At 41.5% G+C, this 12,593-nt stretch overlaps 1 protein-coding gene across 3 annotated transcripts in view; it reads right to left on the bottom strand.

The window, feature by feature from the left end:
• Positions 1-3,035: 3,035 nt before the first annotated feature.
• Positions 3,036-12,593, bottom strand: part of ANKS6 (ankyrin repeat and sterile alpha motif domain containing 6) — a 78,231-nt gene continuing 68,673 nt past the window's right edge. The window contains exons 17-18 of one of the 3 annotated variants that reach the window (XR_014710516.1): positions 11,059-11,163; positions 3,036-4,005 (exon numbers count right to left, since the gene is read on the bottom strand). Coding sequence is in view for 2 of the 3 variants with exons in the window: in XM_084621202.1 (XP_084477328.1) it covers positions 3,956-4,005 (50 nt within the window). In the remaining variant the exon portion in view is untranslated. The remainder of the gene's footprint in view (positions 4,006-11,058; positions 11,164-12,593) is intronic. The other 2 variants (XM_084621202.1, XM_084621201.1) reach the window with 2 other exon arrangements.

Consider the following 12,593-nt stretch of genomic DNA (forward strand, 5'->3'; position numbering starts at 1 on the left):
CTATTAGACCTCCATCACTAACATACCACCACGAAGTGGGAAAACCAGTGGTGTGATCATCAATGCTATCTCTGTTTCTATCAGCCATTTCCCTCTGTCCTTTCTTTGGGTCTCTCCCCCACTTCTCTTTCTTCATTCAGTAGGGCTCATCCCACATTTGTTTTTTTCTCTCATCTTCATTATTCTCTTCCTTCCTGTCCTCCTTTCCCAAGGTCAGGTCTACACTACGGGGCACAGTCGACCTAAGTTACGCAACTCCAGCTACGTGAATAACGTAGCTGGAGTCGACGTATCTTAGGTCGGCGCTGGGTTGATGGGAGAAACTCTCAAGTCGACTTACGTTATGCTTCTCATTCCAGTGGAGTACCAGAGTCAATGGAAGAGCTTTTTCCAAAACTTCTGAGAAACTATAGAAGTTAACTGTTTCAAATGATCTTTAAACATTCCCAACAGTTGATGGTTTAATGGACAAAGCCTGTTCCCTGTAAATGTACCTTGTACTGTCAAGAGGACTTTGAAATCAAACAAAAATCTAAAAGTGGTAAATTTGGGGCTATTAGTTTGAGGCAAACTCAGCCAGACAGCTTCTAAACAGGGGTGATCCCAATAAAAATATCTCAATTTGTAAAAGCCTTTATGTTCCCCCTTCACTCTGGAAACCAGAGTTGGTCCCCTGAGAAGCTACACTATGTCTGAGGCATTTTCTGAGGCATAAAGAACTACAGACAACATTCTGAATCACTTCCAAATAATGAGACATCTCTATTTAAAATCTGATCTTGATTAATGTTAGAAATAAAGAAAAAGAAAACAAAATTTCAAGTACCTTTGTAAAAGCTTATTATAAAATAACACTACACTCCTGCTACTTGGTGTTACAGTACTGCCATGAGTTAGAAGCTATGGTTTAGCTGAATCCATAATTCTAGAGTGAAGAGAAAAATAAATATTTCTTTCATTTATGAAACTCTAAAGGAGTCATTTTTTAACCGGGGTGGTGAAATACAAGCCACATTTACGAAATCTTCCACCTAAACAGGATAGAAAGGAGCACCAGGGTCACAGAGGAGAATGATACACGGAGCCCTTCACTTTTGGGAGGAGGGATAGCTCAATGGTTTGAGCACTAGCCTGCTAAACCCAGGGTTGTGAGCTCAATCCTTGATGGGGTCATTTGGGGACCTGGGGCAAAAATTGGGGATTGGTCATGCTTTGAGCAGGGGGTTGGACTAGATGACCTCCTTCCAACCCTGATATTCTAAGATTGGTTTAATCCAGGACAGATCACTAATGATGAGTCTTTATTAGATTATGGCTGTTTGGTGACCTATGTGAAATGAAGAGGTGGTCTCTGTCAAATTCCCAGTGGATAACTGACTACAGCATACAAACAATGATTGTAACCAAGAGTTGAATGGTCATGGAGTATAAAATGTACAGATGAAAAGCCATCTAGTTCATATTTCTGTCTATGCTGGAGGACCTACTCCTAGCACTTTTCCTAGTGCTGTGTACAAATAAATTTTAAATATCTTAATCAATGGTGAAGCACTACTTGCCCCTTCTCACTCCTAAATAGAGCTGGGTGAATTTTTTTGGATGAACAATTTATTAATCAAAATGAAGTTTCTACCAAAACTATTTGCAACTTCATGGCATGGTCACAGAATAGTTTTGTCCAAAACAACAAGGGCAAACCATTCTGGTAACGTTGAAATTAAACATTTCATTTTGGTGTTACCCATACATTTTGTTAAAATTTTGCAGGCATTTTGACAAAAGCAAAAGAAAGGATTCATAAAACAGCTGGAAGGGGCAGGTGGTTCCTACCACCTTCATCATAAGTTTTAGCTGAGTGGGTGGGGCACTAAACTGAGATGTCAGAGACTCAGGTTTAACTCCCCCATGCACCTGATGTAGAAAAGGGATTTAAACTTGAGTTTCCCACATTACATGAGTGTGCCCTAGCCACTAGGCTATGGGATATTTTAGTATGGGCATTCCAAAACTCTCCCAATTTTTATAAAATAATTAGTCACTGGAAACTTGAGTCTCTAGGTGAGTGCTCGAAGCACCAGATTATATTCATCTTCACTCTCTTTTTCTTTATCCAGTGTCAATCATAGTGGCAATTCAAGTCCCTACAGAGAATCCTTCTCCACTGTATCTTTCTCTTTATATCCGTGTTCCTCCAACAGATCCACATCAGTGGTTACTACTTGATAATTTTATTTTAGTGTTTCTCTCACCAGCCATTTGTTTCCCCTTCTTAGGCTGGTTATCTTATTTAAAGGATATTTTTACAAAGATTTAATTCTTTACATTCTCTTGCTTTGACATCGTCTGTACTTCAGCGTTTGACTTCAAAAAAATCCTTCTCCACTCGGCTGCCAAGCTGAGTCCACCTACTCGGAGCAGCTCCATTTGCTGGCTACTTCTGCCCTTACTTGGAACATTAGGTTACACAGCCAAATGTGGAGGGCAATTACTGAAGAGGCTGTCAAACCTGCCAGAGTCTGGCGGAACTGAAATAGATGGGCAGCAGAGAAAGTAGGGTCAGCCGCTGGTGCTATGCCCCCATCTTCCCTGTTCATTACAGGTCCCTTTTTGTACCCCCCTTCCTGCAACTATGCTCACCATCAACAATTTCAGTGCCCTTGACACACTATAACCAGCCCCCACCTAGGGGAAGAGCAGTTTAAAAGGGTCCCCACTGGAACTCCAGAGCCAGGAGTCAGTAACCAAGGTATCTAGGGAGTACTACTATGTGGCACTTATACAGTATGTGCAGTTGTATTAAAAATACCAGTTTGCAGCAAGCCCATGGGAATTCTATGGCCTCTTCATGTAATGAATGAACTAGTTAAAGCTCTGTCCTCTGCACCAATGATCTGAGCAAGTTCTGCTTGACCTTAGCTGTATTCACACCCTCAGACTCACATTGAATCTAGCCAATAGTGCAATTTTGAACATTTGTCACTTGCAAATTTAAGAAAGGAGAAAACTAACTTTAGAAGTTTATCATAGCTTGTATTTTAATTGCTCAACAAAAACTCTTATGCACAATACTAACAAATAGCTCCATCCATAATTCTTGTGCTAATCCTTTCAGCATTCATGGTTTAAAAAACAATTATATTAGGAATACGAAAATTGTTTTGTAACCTGTTACAATGTCTGTTAATCAAAAGTAGAGAATACAAAATCAGTTAGATGGTTTTAATGTCAAACAAAACATCACCAATTTAAAATGTCTCATTTTTACATTATTTCTGTGTAAATATTGGTGACAGATTATGCATTTTCTTAGTGATATTTTTATATTTACACAAATAAATATTTAATCAGCATAACTGTATTTAGTGTTCTTAGCACTGATTAAATTAAATATGTTTTAGTTAGTTAATATGCATCAATATTCTTCCTTTCTACTCCTTCACACAGAACTATTCAATCTTGTAACGTGGCCTCTGTCCTTTGTAGAGACATAACATTCTATAGTGGCATATTCAATTTAGAGATTTCCACATTTACAAGCTCTCAGAATTTGCAACAACTTTTTTGCCTCCTGAATTTCTGTGGTGCTTGGCTGTGCCTTCATAAGTCTTCTGTGAGCTCTTCAAACTGGTACTTCTGAAGGGTGACCTACACATCTCCCTATGCCACTATTCTCTCTAGCCTTGTTCCTATCGACCCAGAACCAGCTATGCACTTAACCATGTGCTTTACTCTAACTATGTGAGTAGTCCCCTTAAAGTCAGTAAACCTATTTATTCTCAAAGTTAAAGGGATACTTTGCTGAACTGGAGCCATAACAAGGTTACTGCAGCAACCTCCTGCACACTCTGTGCTGAGACACCGTGGTTAGCACCTAGCTTTACATATTTTCTTCTGTACATTTGAGTTCAATCATCCATGCCCCAGGCTTAAAAATACCAGAATATCTTTATCCAAGCTACCTCCTGGTAGGCACAGATTCGTGTGGTTTTATCCAGTATCCAGATGCTGCAAAGAAAGAGAGATCATTTATTATTAGTTTCTGGCAGTTCCCACAACATGCTCAACTAACAATCATAGCAATATTTTAAAGAAAATGGACTACATTCGTCATCAGACACAAAACTCCTGACTTCAATGTTCAGTGTTGTTGCACTCGATTTCATCAGTGGTCTATTTGATCCCATGACTCAATAACAAGTTGTAGGAGAAAAGACCCTGATTATGGAGTCCAGCTCATGGAGTCTTTTCCTCTAACCAGGGCCCTGATCCAGCAAGGTACTTAATTACATGAGTAGCCCACTGATTTCAATAGGATTATTCAGGTATTTAATGTTAAGTACATAGACTTAAATGCCAGAGGAGACCATTATGATTATCTAGTCTAACTTTCTGCACATTGCAGGCCACAGAACCTCACCCACCCACTCCTGTAATAGACCCCTAACCTCTGAATTACTAAAGTCCTCAAATAATGATTTAAAGACTTCAAGTTACAGAGAATCCACCATCTACACTAGTTCAAACCAACAAGTGACCTGTGCCCCATGCTGCAGAGGAAGGCAAAAAAACACAACCAAAAAACAGGTGTGACGGGTTGGGTCACAGAAACCCCCTTGTGAACTGCCACCTGATGGGCTCAGAAGTAGTCTCAGCATATTTTCCCTGGCAGCTTGGGAGTTCAGAACCCTGCCTTGTTGAGCCAGACACGCTAACCTGCTGCAAACACAGACACAGGTCTGAACCACGTCCCCCAAAAGCTGCAGGCTAACCTGAAAACAGCTTAAGAAGTGCTCCTGCCTCCAGCACCCAGATACCCAGTTCCCAATGGAGTCCAAACCCCAAATAAATCTGTTTTACTCTGTATAAATCTTATACAGGGTAAACTCATAAATTGTTCGCCCTCTATAACACTGATAGAGAGAGATGCAGAGCTGTTTGCTCCCCCAGGAATTAATTACTTGCTCTGAGATATTTGCTACTAGGTACATGCTTAAGTGCCTTGTTGAATTGGAACACCAACACTCTAAACTTGACTATGAAGAGGCCATTTACTGACACAAACCCCTTCTATGATACACATCTCATTACTAAATGTATTGTTCCCACAACTGTCAAACTGTACTTGAATATGGCATGATTTCTGCTTGTAAGTTTTCATAGTTGTTTCCCTTTTTTTATCAAGCCCCTCACTTCCTCCCCAGTTCTCTCCTCTGGATAAATTTAATGTATATTTCTAATTTTGAATCCAAATATGTTGTTTTGACTTTTCATATAAATCAGTCCCTAGATGAATTATATACTTGGCTGAACACCAAACCCCCATACTCTCTCCATGAATACTTGTGCTGCTTATCCCTTGCAGTCCAAGTAAGGTAAATTTTCCACCACCGAGACCTCATTATTCACCCCCAGGAGAACAGCCTATCACCTGATATTTTGAATTACATAATGAATTATACAAACTTCCTATAGGTCCCTACACACCCACTATCTATTTTCTCCAATCTTTACCATCCCTATGGGGGAGCGTCTCTCTTGCCCCCCCCCGATACAAATTCCATTTCACTGCATGTTCCCTTAATAACTTTAATTTACTTGGGGGGGGGGCAGTTACTGCTAATTGATTACCACAATTAAATTGAACTGCACAATCTTTTCTTTTCACCATAATCATAGCTAATGTTCAACTGTTCATTTAAATCCTTTCTAGTTAATCTTCAATTACATTTCTGGTATCTAAGTCCCTTGGCTCCACTTCTACTAGAGAAGGTCCTTCTTTTCTTTTCTCGCTCTCCTTTTCTTCAGCTTCACTCTCTGCCATTATTTTCTGACCAGCTCTTCAACAGTTACTACCACAGACTTTTCTTGCATGATAGAGCTTTGGATCTCTATCCCGAGTGTAGTTTTCCCTTCCCGAGAGGCTCTCGCTGTACAAATCCGATGTTAGAAGCTGAATGGAAATTCTCTGCTACAGAGAATCTCTACCCTTCTAATTGCTGCTTTAATTTTACTCAACGCTTTACTCTTTTTAAAAATTAGAGCAGAAGATCTAGGAGAAACTGAAGATTGAGGCCTTGGAGTATAGACTCTGGGTGATATCTAGCCTTTTTTCATAATCAAGACTTTTTTTGGTAAAGGTGAAAGCTCATAATGAAATCCCTGGGTCTGCTACCAGCCTAAGGCGGGGTACTCTATTTTAATCTCTGCCACTGACATGAAATTTAACAACTAATTCATAAAGGTTTGTAAAAAGATAATACAATTTCCTTCCTCATCTTTTTCAGACACTTTTTAAATTCTCAGGTTGCTTCTTCTCTCTTTTGGCTCCAGCAAATTTACACAAGGAAGAAGCAGCTTTCTCTCTTCTCTGATATTTCTCCCAATGCAGCATCCAGCCTACAAATTCTATACTTACTTCCTCTTTGATTGCAGAAATCTTGGAGAATAAATCAGCTTTGAATTCAGACCGTAAATCTCTGATATCTGCTTTAGTAGTCAAATGACTTTAGCCTTGTATCCTTGTAGCCTGTTATGGGAGCCATGCCTTCTGGTGCCCTGCTTTTGGGGTGTTACAGTGAGGTTAGGGTACGGATGGAGACAGATTATTCAATAGAATAATCCCCTCAGAGCTCAGACAACCATCTTGCTTGGGCCCCCATAGTTTGGTCCTCTGTTCTAAATTTTAAGGGTGAAGGAGTAAGTTAATGTATGTTTCTCTGTGTTGTAATGAGCTAGGTTACAGAATGCAATGTTTTCAGGGAGAGATGACATAACTTAAGTACAAATAAACCTTTATTTCAACAATAAACTTTATTATGAAACAGGTTGGCTGCCAAAAATATAATATACACATCAACTTTTCCAAAGGTTCTTGTAGTGAATTTCATATATATTTTCCAGAAGCAGTGAGTGACCTTGGCAGGAGGTACTGGGTGGCTGAGGGCACAGTCAGCAATTGAGTTTATAGTCCCAAAAAAACATTAAAAAGCAATAGGTGGAACAATCTGCCTTCCTCCACAAGTCTGTCTCACGTTGCATTTAGTTAGCCATATAATCACCCATTTATTTCTCACTAGCCTATGTGAAAGTAGAATGAATTATATTGAAATTATAATTCATTAAAGAAATGCTGCTTGAAAGATTTGTTGAAATATAGTTGTCAGGAAGAGAAACATTAAGGAGTGTGAGACAATGGGTCCTCAAACTAATTAACTTAGAGCTCCTACTGAGCTAGGAGATTGGTAAACGTTAGTATGCAAATAAGATATGTATGTATATTTGTCAGTTTCTGCTTCCTTTTGTCTCCTATGTTGGATTGGCTTTGGCTTGTCTGTATAAATGTGTTGGCTTGAGCTTTTCGCAGGAGGCTCACACATATCTGGGTGCACTGGCAAAGCGCTTTGCTAATAAACAGAGTGGTCTGACAAATTCAGTGAATCTTGAATCTTTGACAATTTGGAGGTTCCACCGAGATGGCAACCATCTTCACTGGGGCCGTGTGACTCCTGACCATTCTTAGGATGGCCGTGGCAAGCCGGCACCGGGGCATTTGGCCCGAGCGGTCCTCCGCCAGAACGGAAGGGTGCATGACCACAGTGAAGTTTATGCCATCGAACCTGTTGGTTCCAACTCTGTTCTGGTAGGGATCCTGGGATCTGACATCAGGAAACTGGTCAGGTAATTATTTCTGTGTTTTGTCCGGACTGAGGACTGTCTTGTCTCTGTATCTATCCGTCCTCCCTGTGGTGTGTTGAGTCTGGGTGCCGTCTCCGTTCGGGGATCGGCTGACCAAAGGGTTCCTGTCCCCACGGTCTGAGTGAGTGAAATCTGCACAATCACAGCCGCACCACGCCTTGGGTAAAACCCTTGGTGTGAAAGAAAGGGCGATTGAGGCAGTAGCTTGTGGGCTCCTTTTGTGTGTTGCACCGGGCATCGCTCTGACGAACCCGACTTTTCTTCTTGTGTGATTGGTGTGTAAAGTCCTCCTGTATGGGTAACCAGACGTCTAAGTCGGGACAGTTCCCTAAAGGAACACCGGCTCATTTTATGTATTTTAGGTTGGCCGAGTTTGTCTTTTAAGACATCTACTCGGTCTTTGTCCCAACTGAATTTGTCACCTATTAATACTTTTTCTGCCTGTCTTTGTTTTCCTTGTACTACATCTCCTTAAATCTGTATATTCTCTCTAATTCCACACACAGATCCTCCTTGCTTTTGTGCTTGTTGTTGATTATTCTGGGTGTGAACCTGGGCGGGCAGTCTGCACACCTTCCCTCAAGAGCTGGATCATCCATTCCAGTGACTGAATTGAAAATAATGAAGTTGGTAGTTATAGCACTCCATCACACAAGCTGGGAATGCAAACTGTTTTGAGAAAGATAACAATACCAATATATTTTTGAATACCAAGCTTTAGTGTAAGCATAGTCTGGTCCCTAGAGTGCAATGGTAAGGTCAGCCCGCTTCTTATGGGCTCATGCTCAGGACTTGTCCCTAGCAAGATCAAGGAGTGATAGGGGAAGCTACTAATGTGGCAAGAAGAGGTTTGGGGGCATGCTATGATCAGAGCAAATTTAGTAATTATTTAAAATGTAGGCAGTTGAATTGTTATAGGCAGCCATTTCTCCAGGAAATATCACCTTGCTCCAGAGGAAAAAAGGAATTATTCCAAAGAGTTAGTGATAATCCTCACACAAATGCTACAGCATTATTTTCCCATATGGTTTCCCCACAGCTGCTCCCTGGATTGGAGGGACTTTATTAGCCACTGTAGGGTCCCGAGGGATAAGCTCATTGCCATATAATTTAATAGAAAGTTTTTCTATAGTTTTTCCCCATTTAGAGAATAAGGAGAGCACCAGATGTGACAGATGCTATTCATGATGCTAACTGCACTTCTGGAAGGCGCTCCGACTCCCTGTTGATAGGAGTAGTCTAAGAATCTGAATAAAACAGAATTGTCGAGAAAGACTGGCGTATAGGCATTTATCTGATATTGCTGTTTAAGACTGTGCTGCAGTCTAGGGAAAAATAAACAGAATGTTATGCTAGGCCGCTTGTGGTTGTTGCACCTCAATAGATTTCCAAAATTGTGTTTACAATTGTCTAAAATTATCTGTCTTGCAATTGCTCAGGTGTTGCTGTTTGAAATGCCAGCACGATGCTGCTCTTCATGCCTGCAAACCAAAGATGTGATTGTGTCTGCATGCTTCAGAGGAACCAAATACCAACAGATACAAGCTGATGAAATTGCTTTGGTCATAGTGACAATGGTTTATTTTCTAGGATTAAAATTACATTTTGTTTTTTGCTAACTCTTTTACATTGCAGACAGTGAGTACATTTTTAAATCTATCCTCCTCCCCTACACTGTCTGCCATTTTGGATCAGTCCTGACTGGTAATGGCAGTCCATGATTCAAATAGGGGTGGCTGGGGTAGGATGGATTGGAACAGGACAATTACTGTAGAGTTCTTATTTGTGCAGAGGTTGTGAGAGCAGCGAGGAATGGCAGAGGGCAACACTGAGTGCTGCAGTGTTGCCAGTCCTAAGTATTCCAAAACTATGAGTCAGATCTCCTCAAAGGGTGAGACTGGCTTAAAAGTCATGAGATTTTTTTAATGACAAATTATGTGTTCTTTTTCTGTGCATTCTCATTTCTGAGTCAGGAAACTACTATTTTTGGCAGAAAATGCCAATTTGTTGAGACAAACATTTTGCAGGATTGTGCCAGTTTCAATGAAACTTACTGCTTTGATATATGCCATCATGTGTCAGCAATGCCCCTCTGCCATGTACATTGGCCAAACCAGACAGTCTCTACGCAAAAGAATAAATGGACACAAATCTGACATCAGGAATCATAACATTCAGAAACTGGTAGGAGAACACTTCAACCCCTCTGGCCACTCAGTAAAAGACTTAAGGGTGGCAATTTTGCAACAGAAAAGCTTCAAAAACAGACTCCAATGAGAAACTGCTGAGCTTGAATTAATATGCAGACTAGATACCATTAACTTGGGTTTGAATTGAGACTGGGAGTGGCTGGGTCATTACACATATTGAATCTATTTCCCCATGTTAAGTATCCTCACACCTTCTGGTCAACTGTCTAAACGGGTCATCTTGATTATCACTACAAAAGTTTTTTTCTCTTGCTGATAATAGCTCATCTGAATTAATTAGCCTCTTACAGTTTGTATGGCAACTTCCACCTTCTCTGTATGTATGTATCTATCTGTCTTCTTACTATATGTTCCATTCTCTGCATCCGATGAAGTGGGTGATAGCCCACGAAAGCTTATGCTCTAATAAATTTGTTAGTCTCTAAGGTGCCACAAGTACTCCTGTTCTTTTTGCGGATACAGACTAACACGGCTGCTACTCTGAAACCTACTTTTTTAATGAAAGCTGAGATTCTCCTATAATGACCTGACTCCAACGGTTGGACTTTAAGAATAACACGGAATATTGTGAGACTCATGATAAAATTGCAAGAGTTGACAACACTGGTACTGACAGAGTAGGAAAAGAAGTGGACACTTGTGAACCTACACCCATCCTTTTACAAACGCTAATGCCTGTGAGGTCCCAGAAATCACTTCCCTACGATTTAGAGGCTGCATAAAAGTGTCCAATGAATAATTTTACCATACAAAGCTACTGACCTAGTGTAGAGGTTCCTTCACAATCTGATTTGTCTTCCTCCTCGACAGCTAATATTTCTGCTACTAGTCCACAGCCACCTCTGCTTCCTGGCCTCTCTTCCCCAAAGAGGACCTGCAAGACTAGCAGGTTTGGATCCCTGATCCCCTGGCTGTTTGCAGCCTCCACTCCTCCCAGGGGATCTAGCCACCAGCATCTTGTTGGTTGATTGTTCAACAGCAACTGTTGGCCAACTCCTTGTAGTGTTTCATGTAACCCTAGACTTTTCATTATTACATTTTGTTTTCTTCAAAAGGACTTTTAAACTTTTAATTTTCTGCCAACACAGATTTCCAATCTGGATAGTGCAGAGCTTAGCAAGTTGCTTGGAGACATGTGACAGGACGTGCTCACCTCTCATGAGCACCTTCCATCAGCTCTAGGCCTTGTCAGGTGAGTCTTCAGTGGCTCAGCCCTCCGGCCAAATCACAAACAGTCCACTGCATGAAGGAACTCCTTCTGGAGTAACAAAGTTACAACCAATGGTTAGACCTCTTCAGGAGCTTCAGCCCTGTCCCTGGGCCTGTTTAAACTCCCAGCCCCTTTCTTGGGCTTTTAATGCAGAGTCTTATCCCTTCCTTGGGGCTTAGGCCACTTCATCACTGGCCACTGAGGGGACCTGGGCCCACCCACTACGCCAGGTCCCAACCCAGGGATCCTACAGACAGCAGCCATGTACTGCTTCCTCCAATAGTTGCTGCTGCTATTCCCTGGGCCACTTTCCACTTACCCTCTTTCGCTTCACTCTTAACTCAGGGCTGAAGTTCTCAACTCTTCTCCTTACTCACCAAATGCCAATGCCACCAGAACCCATCTGCTGGTTCTCCCTTGAGCTCCAGCAAGGAGCATCCGTCTTTACTCCTCTGGTGCCAGCCAGGAACTGACCTGCTCAGGCCCTGCAGCAACTTTTAACTGAGCCTGCTGAACTCAGATTGGCTGCTTCCCTGCAGGCTTTCTAGGCAGGCCTGGAGGACCCACCTTCTCTGCTTCTTTTCTGGGGCAGGGTGTGGTAGGACCATGAGGCCTCCAGCAGGGAGCCTCAACGCACCCAGTATACCCCATCACAAGACCTAAATATGATGATATACCCTAGGGTTACCACCTCTGAAATGGAAAAAAACCCTGGCACCCGCCTCAACTCCCCAAGGCAAGCCCACAGCAACCTCAACCACCAACCATAAGGCAACTCAGCAACCCCTCGTCCCTTGAACAGCCACTTATAGTATCTAGAGAGATAACACATATAGATAAGATCAAGGAGACGTGCAATGTTATCACTCTCACGTGACTCAAATCCTCTCTCACACATGACCACAATGTGCTTGCATGTTTTCAGGCAGACAGCTGCTGTATTTTCAACAGTTTTTGATCTGTTATTGTTTATACTACGGAAGTGGGAACACTGCAACATCTTGAGCTGGACACAGAAACTTTTAACATTAGATATCCCAGTGTATTGTCATAATAATGAAAATCTTTAAACCTATGTAAAAAAAAAACCTGGCAGATTAAATTATCTTTCTGGCAACTGGCAAATCCATAAATAACAGCCAGGCTGGTCAAATACTGGCCATTTGGTAAGGCTATATACCCAAGTGTTTCTTCTGCAGTCACTCCGCTCTGCCTGAATCTCCAGCTCACTCCATATCAGAATCCAAACATCAGCCTCTGCCCATCTGGCACTATGCTCATAAGATGCTTTTCATGCCTGAGATGTTGATAATAAAGTTATCCAGAAGTTGCCACGGGTATATCACCAGAAATTCTCTATTCTGAAAATGAAAACTTAGCTCCCTCATGTTTTCAGTGATATTTGTACTGAAAAAGAAGCTTTTGGGCAAGTTGACCCTTGTGTAGTGGAGAGTAGAAATCGGACCAGACAGACTACC

Source organism: Lepidochelys olivacea, assembly GCF_965140295.1.
Source record: "Lepidochelys olivacea isolate rLepOli2 genome assembly, chromosome: 2".
In the NCBI taxonomy this organism is placed as follows: Eukaryota; Metazoa; Chordata; order Testudines; family Cheloniidae; genus Lepidochelys; species Lepidochelys olivacea.